This window comes from Fusarium odoratissimum, assembly GCF_000260195.1.
Source record: "Fusarium odoratissimum NRRL 54006 unplaced genomic scaffold supercont1.5, whole genome shotgun sequence".
In the NCBI taxonomy this organism is placed as follows: domain Eukaryota; kingdom Fungi; phylum Ascomycota; class Sordariomycetes; order Hypocreales; family Nectriaceae; genus Fusarium; species Fusarium odoratissimum.
Window position 1 is genome coordinate 1,765,755 of NW_022158691.1, and position 18,628 is coordinate 1,784,382.

An 18,628-nucleotide genomic window follows, 5' to 3' on the forward strand; every position below is an offset into this window, starting at 1 on the left:
GCCTCTCAGCACTTGCAAGGGTAGGAGTACCGAGTTCCGTCTCACGGAACGGAACTACCGAGGCTAAGACTCTTTGTCTCTTCAATGCAGAATTGAGGCAATTACTTATCCCGCTTTTGCTGACAGATACGGATACAGAATGAAGAATTAAGCTTTGGGTTAGGATACACTTGTCAGATTTCACTGCCACTTTGTTCTTTAATGCCTAAACCCGCCAGCTCAGCTCCAGCCCCGCCCCCTGTTACAGTCAAAGCAGCAAAGCAGCCTACCAATTTCCAACCGCGAGCTATTGCCCTCCGCCTCAAAATTAGACCCCCCAATATACGAAATCCGCTTCAATCAAATCACCTGCCTGACAGCTCATGTGTAGCACATCTGCAAGGGACGATATCACTTTCCCCATTCAGTATCGTTCGTTTCCATGATCTCCCCGGGGCGCGAATCTCACCGGGCGATCCTTCCGGGAGGAGCCTTGGGCACCAAGTGGCCTCTGAGCTGAGGGGGGATTTAGTGGCAAACTTTAAGCATACATGTTAGATTTGCTTATGCCAAGTTGAGTAATACCGAGATTTTGCATCGTCTCTGATCGACTCGGATCCTTGCAATGACAGCTGTTTTTGGGGTTCACGATGCTTGGCGCTGCATGTTCTCTATGATATGGCCGTCGCTCTGTTCCCAGGGGTACCCTTGCTCCAATGACCGGATTAATTGTTCGTGGTGTGGTGATCTTGGCGTAATAGCGGCTTTGAACGGCTTGGGGTGGCTGATCATCCCGGGAGTAAACAGGAGTTCAGGTTGGGCACCATTCTCGTCTTTTCTGATATTCAATACAGCGAGTGACTGAGCGATGTTGAGAAACAATGCGTTATCGGCTAAGACACGCCCCGGGCATACGCGGCGCCCAAAGCCGAACGTGTACATGTGCGGATCTTGTTCAGGTTGATTGCCATCGGTAGACAAGAACCGTTCTGGGTTAAAGCGCATTGGTTCGTGGTGGACCTCAGGGTCATGGGCAAAGTACCTACGCACTGCTAAGTCAAGGCCAGATGCCGACAAGAAGTACTCACCAGATATTGGGCATAATCAGTGCGTCTTTGGGAACAAAGTATCCTTCAAACACATCATCTGCAGTGCTTGTATGAGGCAGCCCCATAGGGGCGACTGGATGCCATCGAAGAACCTCCTTGACTATCGCATTGACATAAGGAAGACTTTGCCGATCTGAACAATTAGGTAGTCTCTCGTTGCCGATTACGCCGTCAATCTCCTCTTGGGCCTTCTTCTGGACATCAGGATACAATATCATTGCTAGAAAGAAAAGAGAAATGGAAGAGACAGTCTGCCACGTCAGCCGAATGTTCCTCATGATATCCGCCCAGCAACGTACCGTATCAGCCCCGGCAGCGTACAGTGACAAGGCAGACCACTTGGTCGTGAACCTCGCTTCCTCAGTCGAATCTCCCACTTCAAGAAGCCGTGAGACAAATGAGTTGTCTTGCTTGCCCGATGCGTGCTGATGCTTGACAAAAGCATAAGGCTTTTCAGTAAGATCGTCCAGCTCTGAAGACCATTTCTTGGCAAGTCTCTTGAAGTTCGCGCCCGGAACCCAGTCTGGTACGTATCGCACTGAGAGCGTCAGTGGTTTGCACAGGCAGGGGTTGTGTTTAAGGCAGCTTACATAGGGGCAGTATATCAACTAGAAATGCACCCGGCACACCAGCTGCTGTTACATCGTCCATGGCCTGGCCCGCCATTTTGATGAGAATGTCTTCTTTGGAAGGCTCAGCTGTATATCCGTAAGCGATTTTCAGAATAACCGAGCCCGCTTCCCTTAGCAATGTTAGCGTAGTCCCCCAACTTCACTGAGAGCTGAGCAAACCGACTTCCTGATATGGTCCATGAACCTCTCTGGGTCGTCTAAGACATGCAGTAGGAAGTGAGCAACTTCAGCTTCTTGCAGCCTATCATACTTTGCCGCGGCCCTTTTCGATCCGATAATGCGGGCCATGTTCTTCCGATGCGTTCTGAAGCGATCGTTATATGGCGAGAAACCAAGTGAGTTTTCCCAACCGACCCTATATACATCAGCCGTGCTACTCTATCACAAAGTTGATCATCACTCACATTTCGCCCGCCATCATGATTTTGGGTCTGGAGGAATGTTTTGCGGATCTTTTATCCAGCAGTTGTGATGCAAGTTTCCAGTTGTTTATGATGATGATCGTCTGCCCCATTACCGTGATAGAGCTGATAGGTCCTGGTCGTTGTCAGCAGATGGCTCGCTGTGTACTCTACTTTTACTGGAGGTCGTACCATAGAGGTCCTTGAACTTCAACCAGTGATGCGCTTCAAACACGCCAGGCGGCGGAAGATGGCTCAGATTTCCTACCAAAGGAAGACCTTTCGGCCCCGGAGGAAGGGGAGGCCTCTTTGAGCCATTTCGGATCACTCCAATACTGATATAAAGAAGAAATCCAAGGGCAACCCCCGAAAAGAAGGTTGATATCTCAAACATGATCACGATACTTCAACAAACGATGAAAAGGGCACAAAGAAACCAGCAGCAGGAAATGACAGATATATGTTTCACATGCATTCCTATTCAGCCAACACACATCATATTGAGGGGCTACTCTTGAAGTCTGACAAGAATCTTATCACCGTGCATATGCAGCCCGTTTCCTGCCGAATCATCGACTTTGTATTTCGCTGGTGATTCATGCGGTTAATGTCTTCGTGTTCCAGACAAGTAATACACTCCACTGCTGAATGGAAAGTCTTGCTTTTCTCGGAAGGTACCCCTCGGAAGTTGCTTCTTTATCGTCTGATGATGTTGGTTCTGCTCGGAATCTCGGAGGGGCATTGCCAAATTAGGGATTTGCTGCGGTGGTATGTTTACATTCGCGTCGTCATACCTGCATATGGTCCAATATAGGGCTTAGGCTCGGATTTAGGCAATAGAGCAATAATAAAACAAGCTTAAATATAATAACTACATATACGCGCTGCATCATAATTTGGGCATGGTAAGCGACGAGGCTAATTTAGCATAAACATCTGCCTCAATCCGTATCTTGGCAACTTGCAACAGGGTCGCTGAGCCTTACGATAAACCAACAATCGTTGGACTAGTCAGAGAACTTCAGCCCGACTTTCTGGTAAGTATATCCAATACTCACCAAAACGCCAAGCCATGCTGCCTATGCACTTCACCACTCACGATCATGAGCGGGAGCCGGACCGGGATAGTTATCCACTTCACGAGGCAGCTCGATAAGCGCTAGGCGAAGTTGGTGAGCAAAACGACTCATTTAAACCGCGAAGAGCTGTCAAAATCAACGTGGCTTTCTGGCTAAACTTCTCTCAATTACTATGTCTTCACACCGAACACTAGATACTCTTCCCAGTGAGATCCAACTCCAGATCTTTTCGCAGATCACAGCCCATGACCTTAGCACCATTGCTCGAACCTCAAAGCGCCTCAACGAAATTGCAACACCGCTTCTTTGGACTGACATTGAACTCCACGAGGATGGCTACCATGAGTCCAGGCACGAGCTCAAAGTTCCTCCTCCAGCGCGAGATCCAGCGCGCCGGCCTTATCATTCCAAGCAGAAATGGGGAAACGGGCAAGGTGCGCGTATGAAAGCTGCTCAGTTCTTCGAGATACTGCAAATAATGCATAAAGAGAACCCGAATCGTTTGCAGCAAATCACCCAGCGTGTAAGGCATTTTTGTACCGTGATTGATCCCTCGTGGAGGCCCGTGGATAAGGATAATGACTCTGTGGATACTGAGGCCATTCAAGTCTGGCATCTTTTGCCATATTTCTCCAACTTGGAAACTTTGGAACTATACGGAGACTACTATTATTCTCAAGACGCCGAGGAGCAAGTTACTGAAATTCTTGGATCTCCTCCCAAACTTCGATTCCTCAAGCTCTCGGGTTACATGCCGCCTGAAGTGTCAGCATGGCTTCTTAAAGCAGGAGATACTCTAGAACGCCTGGAACTCGATATGTTGGACCGTCCCATCTCAACATATCTATCGAATGATCCTCATTATACTCCTCTTCCATGCGAGAAGATAAATACGGATGATGGAAGTGTTTCCGAGTCAGACTACGGAAGTCTGGCCGATGACATGATCATCCCTCGGCCCCTGGGGAACATTTTCAAAGATTATGATGACTACAAGTTGAATTTACCGAAACTAAAGCATTTGTTTCTTGGTCAGCCGGCAGAGTCATGCTACACCAACGATTTCGCAACATATAGTTGGTCAAAACGCGCCGAGTCAGCTTGCTACGACGATTGGCTTAGAATTCTAGAGGCTTCTATGAAAACACTTGAGACATTCGTTCTAGAGCAAAGACCAGCGGCTGATTATATCGAAGGTGATGGTTACAGCGAAGACATGTGGATGGACGAAAGGGCATGGTCTCATGCAAGTGAGATACTTCTTGAGATGGTGGAAACAGTTATGTCTTCTGAGACAAGCCAGCTATGCTTGAAGCGGGTATACCTATATGGTATAGTCGCTGGTTTAGAAGAAGATGGTACGCCGTTTTTGGATTTCCCTGCGGGCAAGTTTATGCAATTTCTGAAGGACCGTGGGGTCGAGTGTGAAGCGAGACGGGGGAAGTGGTGCTTCTTTGATAGACAATCTGGATCTGTGGATTGGTGCCCTTGGAATGCGGCGTATGAGGATGAAGAGGAGGAGGAGGAGGATATGGACGAGGACAAAGATGAAGATGCAGAACCAAAGGCGAAGTGGGATACTGTACTAGCCAAGGTTTGAAAACTGAGGACTTGTCACATTTAATTTGAGCTATTTTTAGTAAGGGTTGACGAAGATTGACTGAAAATCTATTTCTTTCATCAGTGGTTCACTTCCATCGGCCAGTTCTCAGCCATCCCCGAGGCATCTCGGTCTCTCCAACACAACGCCGTACCCCACATTCATAAAAGGCATTGCGTAATGATCAAGCACTTCCAACCTCCAAACAATCAACATCAATCTTCACAATGTCCTCCTTCGCCGTAGTAAAAGACATCGACCACCTCGTCCTAACATGCAATGACATCCCCGCCACCATAGAGTGGTACACCAAATATCTCGGCATGAAGTCCGAGACCTTCACATCAGCAACCGACCCATCGTCTCCACCTCGCAGCGCCTTGAAATTCGGCACTCACAAGATCAATCTTCATCAGCGCGGCAAAGAGTTTGAGCCCAAGGCTAGAACTGCCTTGCCTGGTACCGCTGATTTGTGCTTTATTATTGAGGATGGGACAGATCTGCAGGGCTTGATTGAGGGGTTTGAGAAGGAGGGTATAAAGGTTCTGGAAGGGGGAGAGGTTGTTGGGAGAACGGGGGCTATGGGAGGGATTAGGAGTATTTATGTTCGTGACCCTGACGGGAATTTGATTGAGTAAGTCTGAAATTTTGGTCGAAATGGCTATTTTGTGAAAATTTGCTGACTGTTCACAGACTTTCCCAGTACTCGACTTAAGGGCTGAGATTTGTCAACTTGTATTACCACTTTGTTCGGCTTTTTCTTTCCATACGTGGGGTTCAAGTACATAAAAGTATTCTATCGTCTTTTCTGTTTACATCCTGTGATTAGATCTCACCTCATCACGATAAGCAATAGACTTCATGTTCTTCGTCGAATAACAACCTGAAGCCACATCCTAGAGGGTGGTCTTAGCCATCTAGAAGCTCTGTGTGACTACTACTAACATCCACTCGATTGGTATTTGAATAGTCTGACTTTGCCCAAATTTACAGTAGTCCAGGAGGAACAAACTCCACATGCTAAGGACGTATCGTGGGTCATTGTGTTTTATGCAAGTCCAGGAGACTTCTAACCTCATCTCTTGAACGTGTTCACCTAGAGAATATGGTGACTTGGCCTGGCAGAATCTTCCAGTTGGAACAACATCGAATTGTTCCACCTATCGCCCCAGGATATGTTTTTGGGCCACAGATGCGTCAAGCTGTACTTTTATATAGGTATATTTAGGAGTTGTACTAAGTACCCAAAAGCTTACGTACAAGCATATCAGAAACTTGGAGACGAAGTATATATATGATTGCTATGGAGTATGCATACCTAGTTACAACAAAGTGGCTGGCTGAACCGCTGCGCTTGAGTCGGAATCAGCGGAACTCGGCCCTCACCTTAACTCACACAAGCCTCGCATGAATCCTGCCTCGGCAATCTCAGTGCCGGCATCCAGTTCCTTGGCAGCAGCCCGTAATGCAACTGTCGTCATGACCAAGACCCATTGCAACTGGGCAGTGTCCTCCTTTTCCGATTCATATCGTAAGGAAAAGTGGGAGCGGCATCTTCAGAATAAGATCAGCAGGGACTATACCCAGAGTATGGTAGAGCTTATTTCCTATTCCCCATTCCAGTCCAACCAAGCTCCCGGTCACGACCTACCAAGTGCCGATCAGCCAAGGGCACGTGGGGCCAAATCTGGCTTTCGGTAGATCACTGGGAGGCCTACTGAAGCTGCGGTCAAGAAGTGGAAAGGCATACAAAGTAGGGGTATAGGGATGCTTGGCATGATTCGCGACAACACGAGGATAGTGGTATGTTTCTGACCTGTCTCTCCAAGCAGGAATCCATGAACCATTAGCCCGGTACCAAAACGTCCTCCATTCCCAGCTCTCCCTGATCCACATACTGCTCTACCAAATCACAGCCATGAAGCAGTAAATCGCATAAGCAAAGTTGTTGAGACTGCTGCAGTAGCGGCGATTAGATCGTACAGAAAGAGTCAAAGATCCTCGATTACACTGGACCGAAATGCTGCAATTTCACCAGCACAAGTCAGTGATGCAGATCAAAACATAAAGGGAGGGGCCTGCTCTGCTCAGTGCGGCTAAGATCGACACTACCGGGCTGCGTAAGGCTAGGAACCCGGTAGGTCCAGCTCTCCACAGTTGGACTAGACAAAATTTCCGAAAAATAGGGATTGTAAGGGGGAAGTGACGTAGAGAGGTTGAGAAATGATGGCTAAGATGGTGTGTTTGAGAGGCGATGATCGCATTTTGCTATCATTTGTGCAACGTCTAGTAGCGTCTTGTGTTAATAGAAGGTCGCGTTCAGATGTGAAGATATTCGGAATTCCAAACACATACAGGAAGGATGAGGAGCTGTAAAATCATAATAATATCAAGGTTCAGGGTAACTTCTACTTCTCCATTGCGATACAAGTGTCGAAATCGCTCAGAGCCCCATAAGGCGTGGATCTTACCTGAGACTCATGATGCCGCCAGCTCCCGGTGGGCTCAACATCACACTAACTATCACGACTCCATTCTACCAGAGTGATCGACAAGACTACCGACTTCTAGTGACAACATCAATCTCTTTTTCCAGATACTCCCTTGGCAAGAAACCTCTATATAAGGACCTCTTTTCACCACGTCAAAGCTATTCTCATCATCACATCATCCCAACTCTTCTCTACACCACACTCCTTTAAAAAACATTCTTTCAGTTTTCTTCTCAACCACTTTCAAAATGAAGGCCACTTTCTTCTCCGTTTTCGCCCTCGCCATCTCGGCTATCGCCTCTCCTGTTCCTGAGGTTCAGAAGGACACCCGCTCTGTTGAGCAGGTCAACGGTGCTATTCACAGCGCTGAGAACATCGTTTCCAAGGTCGGCGTTAAGCAGATCGTCGATGAGGCTACCAAGTCTCCTGCTAAGCGTGCTGCTATCTCCAACCCTCAGGAGCTCATCACTGTTCTCAAGAGCGGTGTTAGCAACATCAACAAGAAGACCACTGGTCTGAGTAAGTTACATCTTGGAGTTTGATATTTGGGTTAGTGCTAATGGGTTTAGGCTCTATTGCTGAGAAGGTCAAGGCAGGTGATCTTACCAAGGACGCCGGTGCTACCAAGGCCATTCCTGGCTTCGAGTCCGTTCACTTCGAGCTTACTGAGATCGTCACCAAGCTTACTGGTGCTGCTGGTCTCGATGTTGCCGACTCTGATGTCGACACTGTCCTTAACCTCGTTGTCGTCCTCGTCTCTGAGGTTCTCACTGCTGTCAAGACCATCGTCACTGTTACCGGCCTCCGACCTCAGCTCATCTCCATCCTCCACTCTGTCTTCCAGATCCTCACCAAGGTTCTAGTCCTCGTCATTGGCCTCGTTTCCGCCATTGTTCCTGGTCTGGTTGCCGGTCTTACTCCTCTCCTTGCTGGTCTCGGCAACGGTGTTCTGGCTCCTGTCCTCCTTCCCATCACTGGCCTCCTTGCTAGCCTTGCTGTTTAAATGGCTTCCTCCTGGGTTCAGCTACATTAAGCACACTATTAGCACAAACTTTTCGGATAGGCCGATAGCTACATGAACTTAATTCATAATTATGATATTACGGGGGAGGCATCTTGGGTTAATGTCTATGGCCAATGGTCTTCTTTGTATATAATTACTCTTACCAACAAAAGTTCGCGATGTTACACTGTCGCACCTATCTCTTGTGAGGCATCACTAACCGATTTGCGAGTAAACACAATACACGTGTGAAGAAAATGAGTGGCTAATCTATCTACTCATCGGATGATTGTGAGATTCGAAAAGATATATGTTTACCTTTCAGATTCCTCATATCACTTAGTGCTGATTGGCGTCTGTCATCAGGGTTGAAAAATTCCTTGGTTTACGCCCTGTAGCTGACAAAACCTACGTCACATCGGGATGGGGTGAAATGAAGCCCAAACGGAAAGTCTTTCCATGATAAAACTAACTCGGTCTGTCTTGCGCCTTTCCATTGACATCAATCAAGCGGGCATAAAATCGTGAACATTTTGCAAGGCAACATCAACACAGCATTCTACGAACGACACTTGATACACCATGGCAGCATCACGATCAGTCTCAATCACTTATGTCCCTGCGGACTGTGGATCTATTATTCCAGGCAAATCCAAAGCGCCTCAAGCATTCAGAGACGTTGGTATCGTTAGCAAATTGAGAGATGCCGCTGTACCATCTGTCTCGGAGCACCACGCTTTAAAGGCGCCAGCTACTTTCTCAGGTACGACGTTCAGCGCAGGCGGTGCACGCAATGAAGACATCAATATCTCGGTCTGCGAAGACGTTGAGCGGACCATCAGCAACAACTTCAAATCCTCTAGCAAACAACCTGAATTCCAGCTCGTTCTCGGCGGGGAGTGCTGTATGTTACCAGCTATCCTCTCAGCATTCTGGAAACATGCCGACTCACAGTCTCAGTCTAAACGTGTTGGTCTTATTTACATCGACGCCGATACCGACCTTACCTCTCCTACAGATGCAAGCTCTATTGGCACTTTTGCTGGGATGAATATGGCACATCTGGTTCGGTTGCCCGGTGCGCTTCCACGCATGGGGCAGTTCTCTCGTTCATCAGGCGAACCTGTCTGTGATGCTTCGAACACTGTCTTCTTTGGCACGAACATGTCTCTTCCTGGAAACAAACCAGAGCACTTCAAGTATCTTTTCGACAATAACTTCAAAGTCGTCAGCTCAGCATCCGTGGCGAAAGATCCTGAGCAGCGTGCAAGAGAAACACTTGAGTTTCTACAAGACAAGGTCGATATCATTATGGTTCACTTGGATGTTGACTCGATTGACCCTGGGACATTTCCTTTGGCAAACGTTCCAAACTTTACTGGTGTGGAGTTTGAGAATATGATGAGAGCGCTCAAAGTGCTGCTTGGAAGTGAAAAGGTTGGAGGTCTCACTGTTGCGGAGGTTAACCCAGATCATGATCCTGGACTGAAGATGACTGAGAAATTGACTTCTCATATCGTGGAGATGTTGGCCGCACGAAAGTGAAGGTAGCTACGTAGCTGATTACTGGCCCTAAGGTTAGACTTTAGGCTGCTAACACACATAAATAGGACACGATAGAAAGTGAAGGTAGAGAAATATGCGCTGCATAAAATAGTTATCAATACATGGGAAATCAACATTCAAAAGTTACACTATGGACGCTAGACCTGTATCAGAGTGTGAGAGGCAAGGCACAGCTTGACGTTGATAGGGCCGCATCCGCAGAGCATTCGTCACCTCGACCAACGCCCCCAAGTTCGGGCACGTCACAACTATCCCCGCTCTTTCATCGACACCGCCAAGACCATTACTCGCTAACAACTATCTTTTAAGACGAATAATCGCGATGGGTAATACATATTCTTTATTCTTTCCCCCAAGTCCACAGTTTACTGAGGAGGACCTCACCGCGCAGAATGGACGCGTCTTCATTGTCACAGGCGGCTACTCCGGCGTAGGTTTCGAGTTGAGTCGTATGCTCTATCAAGCTGGCGGATCCGTTTACATCGCTGGAAGATCACAAGAGAAAGCAGAATCAGCTATCAAACAACTCAAGGAACAATATCCCGATGCAAGCGGCAGCCTGAGCTTTCTCAAGATAGCCCTCGATGACCTGGATTCCATAAAAGTAGCGGCAGAAGATTTCAAGTCGAGAGAATCAAGACTCGATGTCCTGTTCAACAATGCAGGAGTATCTAACCCTCCAGCTGGTTCTGTCTCAGCTCAGGGATATGAACTGAGTATGGCAACAAACGCCATCGGGCCTTGGTATTTCACGCAGCTTCTCGTGTCAATTCTGAAAGAAACTGCAAAGAGCCAGCCCCCAGCTTCAGTTCGGGTAGTCTGGACGGCCTCCATCGTCACAGACCTCTCCGTCCCAAAGGGCGGAGTCAAGATGGAAGAAGTCATCAATCCCTCGAAAGACCAGCAAGTCAACTACACGAATTCTAAGACAGGAAACTGGTACCTCGCCATCGTGCTCGCACATCAGATTGGATCTCATGGTGTCCTGAGTGTTTGTCATACTCCTGGAAATCTCCACAGCAACCTGCTTCGCCACATGCCGTCGATTATCGGTTATATCGTTTCGCCGCTGCTTTATCATGCAAAGTTCGGTGCTTATACCAACCTATGGTCTGGCCTTTCGCCGGGCTTACAGATTGAGGATGGAGGGAGGTTTATCTTGCCTTGGGGGCGTTTGCATCCGAACCCAAGGGCCGATTTGTTGGAGAACCTCAAGTCGAAAGAGCAAGGAGGAACGGGGACTGCTGCGGAGTTTGCGGAGTATTGTGATAAGATTATTGCGGACTATCGGTCGACACTCCTTTGTTACTGAAATTCATGCTTTATACTTCAATAGGCTTGTTTGGCATCATATGACCCAATACCCCTGAGGGAACAGATCTTATGCCAAAGAGAACAGACTCCACGAGACAAAGTTGTAATTTTATAATTCTCTATGTTATTCTGAGAGTTGAGAGGGTCCCAATACTGAGTCCATCGCTGCTATGTTGACCTCTACTGGTCCGGCGTATATCCAATAGCTTTGTTCAAATGATGCACATCCCAGTAAAACGGCATGATACTCTTTATAACCCCAGCCTCCAGGTCAACCTGGATGACCTGGCACAATGGGTACTTCAGCTGTTCTCCCGTCTTGCGAACCTTTAGGTGCAAATACCCGAGAGAGATGATGCGGTTTGAGCCCTCCTTTTCAAATATTTCCGGGTTCTGGACATGGACTTCGTCAAAGTACTCGGGCATAGACTTTGCCCATTGCAGGAAGCCATCATGTCCGGTGTATTCACCAGCGAAGGGCAGTCCAGAAGTTTCTTTGAGAATAACTTCTTTGGATAGAGTTGCTGCCATGGCGCTGAAGTCGCGTTGGTCGGGTGGTGAGGCCATGAAGGTGCGCTCGGCCTCATAGAATGCATCGAGAATTGATCGCGCAGTGTGCTTTGCAGAGGACGCCATGTTGTGATGTAGTTGAAATGATGATGAGTCTTTTGAATAAAATGCTTGATTGGGAGACGAATAATTGCTTATAGAAAGCAGAAACACAATGCGAGGTCTTGCGGTGTATTTATTTGTTTTGCGAACAGGGTGCTTACTAACTGGAACTCATCTGACTTAAGAACATTGGGTTACATGCTGGGTTGTCGTCAAATGGAGATGGCTTATTGTTATCTGAGGAGGATTCTCCAAGGAGTATTCCCCAAGGAGTTTGATGTAGTTTCCTGAATTGGTAACTGGGGGCGGGAGATTTCGGAGTAAGCGATTGCCGACTGCGATGAATTGTTGGTACCGGACGGATCAAAACTTTGCCGGTCTTATTATTTCCACGATATCGATTGAGTTTGAAGCATAAACTGTTAAGATATGTATGTCTTAGGCCCTAATCTTAGCTCCTACAGTACATATCATCACACCTATGCATTTATCATAAATAAGGCTTCTTCTTCTTCCCCTTGTTCATACCTAGTTAAATAAGACCTCTTCCCCGCAACCAGCCAGCCTGTCTCTTGGCAAAGCTTGACTCGGCAAGGAATGCATGAGTTGAACAAACAGGGAAAAGCTCAGTCGAGGCTCAGAGACCATGAGCACGTGGGACTGTAACTTTGTGGGAAAGAAAAGATGGCCGAATCACATTCGGAAATCTCTTGGTCACCGCTAATCGATCTCTAACCTTGTTGTTTTGGTGACGGTGCCTGGCGTGACCTCATTTTCGGGCCCAGGTGGAAAACACTGACCAAACAAGAAGGCGAATTCTGGATTTCTGGGGCAATGTGACTATTCTAGAATCGCCCTAGATCCCCCAGCTCACGGACCATTTCCAAGTGACGTTGGAGGCAACTATGACGCAATGCCACAGAGGGGGACCACCCAAATTTTGCGGCTACCACCTACCTCCAGTCCCTGTCCGCTCTCCAGCATCATCCCCACGAATAAACCAACCAAGACATGACATGACTTCTCATACCACGATACAATGTCAAGCTCTGCAGAGCTGCAACGCGAACGCGAGGTGCAGGGTTACTTCCAGAGCTGGCAAATAGCGCAAGGTTCCTCTCTCAAGGTCGCCAGAAGTGTCGACAGCATCAACGCGCCATCTCAGGTCAATGACGCACACGCGCCTCAGCCCTCTTCCGACAAAGCGCTCTCGGCCTTTGCGCAACTGGCTGTCTTTCGGCTTAACGTGAAGCGTTGCATGGTCTCGCTCATCGATTCTTCTCATCAATACATTCTCGCCGAAGCCACGCGAAATCTGCGATTAGGGTCGCTTGAAGAAGAATCTAGTGCAAAAAAGACCGGCGACAAGAAAGACCCCGAAATAGCCGAATATAACAGTGATTTGTGGTGTAGGTTGGACGATCTCTATAGTTGAGACATACACAGCTCGTTCCTTGTGTTCATGGCTAATTACTTGCAGTGGGAACCTCCATTCTCTCCCGCCCAGAAGCCGTTTGCGAGCACTGCCTACACAATACATGCATCGGTCGCGACCCCGATGGCAAAACATACTCGGCCTCTGGCCTTATCGTTCCCGACTGTCGCCTCGATGATCGCTTCAAATCGCGCGTATATGTCCAATCCGAACCAGGTGTGCGCTTCTACGCTGGCGTACCCATCTTCTCACGAAAAGGATACAAGGTCGGAGCGTATGCTGTTTCAGACGAACGACCGCGTGATGGACTATCGATCGAGGATGTGAAGTTTATGCAGAGTGTTGCGCAAGCTATCACTGAACACTTAGAATGGGCGCGCGACCGTGTTGACAGGTTCAAAGGCGAACGCATCGTTCGCGGATTGGCGACCTTCATCGAAGGCTGCTCAAGTGACGACCCGATACTGTCAAAGGAGGATCAGCCCCAAAGACCCTCGATTAAACGCCCCCCAGGCATGACTATCACGGCGACCAGACGTTCCTCCTTGCACAACACTATGCGCAAGGTCGATCCTGACTCCAATCAACGATCTCAAAAACCTACATCGCCGCCTCGCAAGCACAAGCCACAGACGGACGGTTTATCAAGGATGTACCACCGAGCGGCCGATAACCTACGATCTGCAATCCTCGCTGATGGAGTTGTGCTCTTCGGTGCCACAGCCTCCAACGTTCAGCACCTAACCCGAGCGGTACAGATAGAACAGGGTGGTGCCACGAACGCTGATGGACTACCGACGCAAATCGCTGCAGAGCCCGATGCCTTCAGCACAGAGAGCTCTGATTCCGAGACATCACCGCTGTCAAGGCCATGCAAACTTCTTGCTTACTCGTTAGCTGACAAGAGCAAGCCCTTGGACCTCGAGCAGGGCCCATCGTTCTCTATCGGAACTCTAGAGAGATACTTCTCCCTATTTCCAAAAGGAAAGACGTTTACGTTTACAGAAGAAGGAGCCGGTCTTTCTTCCGATGACGATAGTGCGAGTGATGGTAGCCCTGCTCCCGCTGGAGGAAAAAGCAAGCGACGTAAAGAAAAGATTGACCACAAAGAACTCCTTAAGAAGATTCCTGGGGCAAAGGCGGTTGTCTTCCTACCATTGTTCGATTACGTCGAAGACAAGCTCGTTGGTGGGTGTTTTCTTTGGACCTCAGTGCCGGGTCGCATGATGAACTTGGACGAGGACCTTTCCTATCTACGAGCCTTCGGCAACAGTATTACAAGTCAAGTCGGGCGAATAAACACACGAAAGAACGAAGCAGCAAAGACCACATTCATCGCCAGCATGAGTCACGAGTTACGAAGTCCGCTACATGGTATCTTGGGTGCCGCTGAGTTCCTCAAAGACGCAGTAACCGACTCGTATGAAGTCGGCCTTGTCAATTCGATCGCAACTTGTGGCAAGACACTCCTCGATACTTTGAACCACGTTCTTGACTTCAGCAAGATAAACAATCTCGGCAGCGGACAGTTGAGAAAGGGCGCAAAGCACAACAAGATCATTAGTCTCTCTTCTGATTCGATGGAGAGTCTAAACATGACAGCGTCAGTAGACCTGTCCGTTCTTGTCGAAGAAGTTGTCGACGCTGTGGCAACTGGTCACAACTTTAAAAAGCTCCCCAGAAAGCAACTGAGTCAAGATGATGCAGTATTGGGCGGCAAAGATAGCCAAGGAGCCCCAGAGCCAGGAACCGATCATCCTGTATCGATCCTTCTGGATATTAGCCCGAGGGCATCATGGATGGTCAAGACACAGCCTGGCGCCCTTCGAAGGATTGTCATGAATCTGTTCGGTAACGCTCTCAAGTACACAGCGCTGGGTTTCGTACTTGTCTCTGTGCGGGCGCAAGAGATCAGTGGCGATTCTAGAATAGATGTCCTGATTCGAGTCACGGATACTGGAAAGGGAATGTCGGAGGACTTTCAACAGAACCGCCTATTTGTTCCTTTCAGCCAGGAAGATTCCTTCCAACCTGGCACCGGTCTGGGCTTGAGCATTGTTAAACAGATTGTGGATTCACTTGGAGGAACGCTCGAGGTTAAGTCGGAACAGGATAAGGGTACTGAAATTGAAGTCCGCCTCCGTCTCGAGCCGGTTCCTGAAGAGAACCCTAAACCGGAAGAGCCTATGGCTTCCATGGTCGAACAACTTCGGGGAAGGTCTTTGGTGCTCTTGGAAGCGAGCGAGGACTTCCATTCGAAAACCACTACTAAACAAGTCGAGGTGCGCAACGAAACCTTGATGGAAATCTTCTCAAGTTGGTTCAACATGAAGGCTGCAAGAGAGGTAGACACGGATGTTCCCAAAGCCGATTTCTATCTCTATTGTGAACCACCATCTGCGAAAACTCTCGAAAAGCGTTTTGAGGAGACTGCGATAGACGGCCGTCGCAATAAGAAAGCACCCATCATCATCATCAGTCTGAATGAAGAGGAAGCGGCAAAAATATCGAGAGCTCAGACTAAGGCCTTGGCCAGATTATCAGATGTGGTTGAAGTTATTCCACAACCGTAAGTCATACCCGCGCGCAATTCTACACGGATACTAACGCGTTCTTAGATGTGGCCCCAGAAAACTCGCACAAGTATTCAGTCGATGCTTAAACAGGATTGTAGAAGTCAGAGATGACGATGATAACAGAAACCTGATCCAGAGTGCGCAGACAGACGGCAAAATGCCAACAGAGCAGGATACTCCAGACAGAGAGGACGCAACAGAACAGATGAACTCGAAATTGTACCAAGATAAAGGCAACAGGCCGGATTGGTCGGAAACTACCACTTCACCATTACCACAAGGAAAAGAAGAACAAGGCCGAACCAAACACGACAGTCGAAACAATGGCCAGAATAACGAAAAGAAGGAGAGTAATGAAGACTTCATGAAGGTGGTGAACAATAAGTCTTCACAAGATACACGAAAACAAAAGAAACCAGAAATACCAAGCAAGGCACACGTTCTACTCGTCGACGACAACAAGATCAACCTCAACCTTCTAACAATGTTCATGAAGAAATGCGGCTTCTCCTACGAAGAAGCCGAGAACGGAGAAGAAGCGGTCGAGACTTTTAAAAAGTCGACAATCGGCGACGCAGGACCGGGGACACCCGTCAAGAAGCACTTCGACTACATACTAATGGACATAAGCATGCCTGTCATGAACGGCGTCGAGGCTACAAAGAGGATCCGCAAGCTCGAGGCGGAGTACAAGGTTCCGCGGACGACGGTGTTTGCGCTGACGGGGCTGGCGAGCGCGGATGCGAGGCTGGATGCCATGTCGGCGGGCGTGGACCTGTTTCTGCCGAAGCCGGTCAAGTTTGCCGAGTTGAAGACGATGATTGAAAATAACTAGATGTATATACGAGATGAATTATGTGTACTTGTTTATGATAGATGTGTAATAGAAGATGTAGAATGATTGAAGTCGAGTTTGTGATGTTGATACCGCTACGCAGCTGTCAATTACGAATGCAAATACGTCGAAATGCAGTGGTGAGCAGACTGGTCACCAGAGGCATTCTGTCATTCTGCTTAGGTCTTGCAACGTCGCTGTCAACTCAGAACTGCCCAGCATAAGCGCAAAGTACCAACCCCCCCAGAACTCGATTGAACGAGCGCCTGAGCAATAGTCAGTTCACTAAATGACTCCAAGCCTTGTATACAAGGTCACACACTCATACCCGATGGTGGTAGACGTGAGTCATAACACAGCAGATGCCCTCTGTAGATCAACCAGTGTAACAGGTCGGTGGTGAATTTGTTCATTGAAAGCGCTCCAACCTTTACTTCGCCGTTCTGCAAGGAGCGTAACCTAGGCCAGACAGGCGTTTAGACAATCATATACTGCGAGATACCTTGCGGAAGAGGTTTCATGAGCTTTGGCGTGGTCTAATAGCCAGAGAAGATTCTTGAGACGGCGTTACATCAATTTGTGATAGCTCCGCAGTCTGTAAACAAGTGATTGTGTAGCTGAGTAGAGATCCCTTGTGCCTGATTACGCAACCACTTTGCCCTTTTGTATACGTTCTACGCTGGGATCATCTGTGCCCTTGTTTGGTGTTTTCACGATATTGTGTTGTTGTGGTGCTTTGTGTTTTGGTGACAACGTGAAGAAGGAACACTGCCTGGGTCATCTTCCTTTGGTTCATCAGTCTGGACAGCTCAACCATCATTTATCCGTCGGGCAGCTACAGGTAAACCTCTGGCCTTTCACGGTCTCTTGGTCGTGGGCTTGGTCTCGCTGTCATAGCCAAAAAGATGCCTCGCATGCTCAGCCCAACATGTTGCATGTCGTGCAAGTTGGCAGTCAACTCCCGATCATTCGAGGCGCTGAGACATGGCCTATGAGAAACGCAAGGCGGGCAAGAGCCCGTTTGCTAAATGTGCTGTTCCTCCCGATGCCCTTTCTGGCGATCTTCTTGCACCCTACGGCAACTGTGTCTATAGCCTCTAAGGAAGCAGCAACAACAACAACATCAGTAGAAGCAACAACAGCAATAACTGCTGCTGCTGCACCAACACTACTGCCATGCCAAAAGCTGCTGTTGATTCTGTTGCTTCAGGTGCAACAACACCAACAACAACAACAACACCAACATATGAGACATCAAGGTAGAGTCCCTGTGGGTTGATCTTGGAGATCTCACATGACAGAAATGGGAATTCGCCAGGCGAAAGCCATGGAGTTCGTCTCACTCCCTGTAAGCAGTTCCATCTCAGTCTATTGCAACACAATGGACTTAAAATTTAACTCTAGTGAACAACATGACTCTTTTCATGTTGTAGAAGAAACTTAGATAGCCTGTGAACCTTTTTCGGAAGGGGTAGGGCCGCCATGTGGCAAACGTTGAAGAAGGTTCATGATGCGCTTCAAAGGTCGCAGAACGTTGGCGGCAGTTCTGACTCTGGAGTATCTTCTCGATCAAATAGGCCTTGAGGTCTTGACTGAGATACCTAGGATTGGTCTCCTAATTCTCGTTAGACCATGGATGTGGGGGAAGTTGTCTCGAGTGCCTTGAATGAGAAGGCATTGGTGAGAGGCCATGCGAACTTCCCCTAGACCACCCCTGAAAGTCTGTATCAGGGCCGAAGCTCAGTTACGAGCGACATGTGTCTAGAAGAGCGTCTGCTGCATCGAATTCAGTGCCACCAATCGCCAATGCGATGCTCATCTCAAGAAGTACTGCTGCAGTAAGAACATCCATCCACATCTGATACTGGGTCCAATGCGGTACTCTTCTGGCTATTTGACCAAGTAGAGATGAAGCTATATACAAAAGAGCGGTAATGCCGGTCTCCTCCACTACACTACACTACACTACACTACACTACACTACACTATACCCGT

General features: G+C 48.2%; 9 protein-coding genes across 11 annotated transcripts; 7 read left to right on the plus strand and 2 right to left on the minus strand.

Annotated features, from left to right (window-relative positions):
- Positions 1 to 133: 133 nt before the first annotated feature.
- FOIG_04554 (uncharacterized protein) lies at positions 134 to 2,515 on the minus strand (the record flags this gene model as incomplete). The annotated part of the gene is made up of 7 exons (XM_031202824.1): positions 134 to 1,021; positions 1,068 to 1,339; positions 1,388 to 1,626; positions 1,679 to 1,830; positions 1,884 to 2,075; positions 2,125 to 2,257; positions 2,314 to 2,515. The coding sequence occupies 7 exons, from the start codon at positions 2,513 to 2,515 to the stop codon at positions 625 to 627; spliced, it is 1,587 nt and encodes a 528-aa protein (XP_031068271.1). The 3' UTR covers positions 134 to 624.
- An 844-nt stretch (positions 2,516 to 3,359) lies between these two features.
- On the plus strand, positions 3,360 to 4,800 carry FOIG_04555 (uncharacterized protein; the record flags this gene model as incomplete). Its single annotated transcript, XM_031202825.1, has 1 exon — positions 3,360 to 4,800. The coding sequence occupies exon 1, from the start codon at positions 3,373 to 3,375 to the stop codon at positions 4,798 to 4,800; it is 1,428 nt and encodes a 475-aa protein (XP_031068272.1). The 5' UTR covers positions 3,360 to 3,372.
- A 197-nt stretch (positions 4,801 to 4,997) lies between these two features.
- Positions 4,998 to 5,636, plus strand: FOIG_04556 (biphenyl-2,3-diol 1,2-dioxygenase). Its single transcript, XM_031202826.1, has 2 exons — positions 4,998 to 5,434; positions 5,494 to 5,636. The coding sequence occupies exons 1-2, from the start codon at positions 5,028 to 5,030 to the stop codon at positions 5,513 to 5,515; spliced, it is 429 nt and encodes a 142-aa protein (XP_031068273.1). The 5' UTR covers positions 4,998 to 5,027; the 3' UTR covers positions 5,516 to 5,636.
- A 1,904-nt stretch (positions 5,637 to 7,540) lies between these two features.
- FOIG_04557 (uncharacterized protein) lies at positions 7,541 to 8,476 on the plus strand (the record flags this gene model as incomplete). The annotated part of the gene is made up of 2 exons (XM_031202827.1): positions 7,541 to 7,811; positions 7,862 to 8,476. The coding sequence occupies 2 exons, from the start codon at positions 7,541 to 7,543 to the stop codon at positions 8,293 to 8,295; spliced, it is 705 nt and encodes a 234-aa protein (XP_031068274.1). The 3' UTR covers positions 8,296 to 8,476.
- A 401-nt stretch (positions 8,477 to 8,877) lies between these two features.
- Positions 8,878 to 9,840, plus strand: FOIG_04558 (uncharacterized protein; the record flags this gene model as incomplete). Its single annotated transcript, XM_031202828.1, has 1 exon — positions 8,878 to 9,840. The coding sequence occupies one exon, from the start codon at positions 8,878 to 8,880 to the stop codon at positions 9,838 to 9,840; it is 963 nt and encodes a 320-aa protein (XP_031068275.1).
- Positions 9,841 to 10,128: 288 nt separating this feature from the next.
- Positions 10,129 to 11,377, plus strand: FOIG_04559 (uncharacterized protein). Its single transcript, XM_031202829.1, has one exon. It carries the CDS (start codon positions 10,184 to 10,186, stop codon positions 11,171 to 11,173), a length of 990 nt encoding a protein of 329 aa, XP_031068276.1. The 5' UTR covers positions 10,129 to 10,183; the 3' UTR covers positions 11,174 to 11,377.
- FOIG_04560 (uncharacterized protein) lies at positions 11,249 to 12,065 on the minus strand. The gene has a single exon (XM_031202830.1). The coding sequence runs from the start codon at positions 11,809 to 11,811 to the stop codon at positions 11,356 to 11,358; it is 456 nt and encodes a 151-aa protein (XP_031068277.1). The 5' UTR covers positions 11,812 to 12,065; the 3' UTR covers positions 11,249 to 11,355.
- A 335-nt stretch (positions 12,066 to 12,400) lies between these two features.
- Positions 12,401 to 16,717, plus strand: FOIG_04561 (uncharacterized protein). 3 transcript variants are annotated; one of them, XM_031202831.1, is made up of 3 exons: positions 12,401 to 13,217; positions 13,268 to 15,791; positions 15,841 to 16,717. In XM_031202831.1, exons 1-3 carry the CDS (start codon positions 12,827 to 12,829, stop codon positions 16,631 to 16,633), a joined length of 3,708 nt encoding a protein of 1,235 aa, XP_031068278.1. In that variant the 5' UTR covers positions 12,401 to 12,826; the 3' UTR covers positions 16,634 to 16,717. The 3 variants fall into 3 exon arrangements, with proteins under 3 accessions (XP_031068278.1, XP_031068279.1, XP_031068280.1); XM_031202832.1 differs by having other exon boundaries at positions 12,401 to 13,196; XM_031202833.1 differs by having other exon boundaries at positions 12,401 to 15,791.
- Positions 16,718 to 17,617: 900 nt separating this feature from the next.
- FOIG_04562 (uncharacterized protein) lies at positions 17,618 to 17,734 on the plus strand (the record flags this gene model as incomplete). Its single annotated transcript, XM_031202834.1, has 1 exon — positions 17,618 to 17,734. The coding sequence occupies one exon, from the start codon at positions 17,618 to 17,620 to the stop codon at positions 17,732 to 17,734; it is 117 nt and encodes a 38-aa protein (XP_031068281.1).
- Between the last annotated feature and the right edge of the window lie 894 nt (positions 17,735 to 18,628).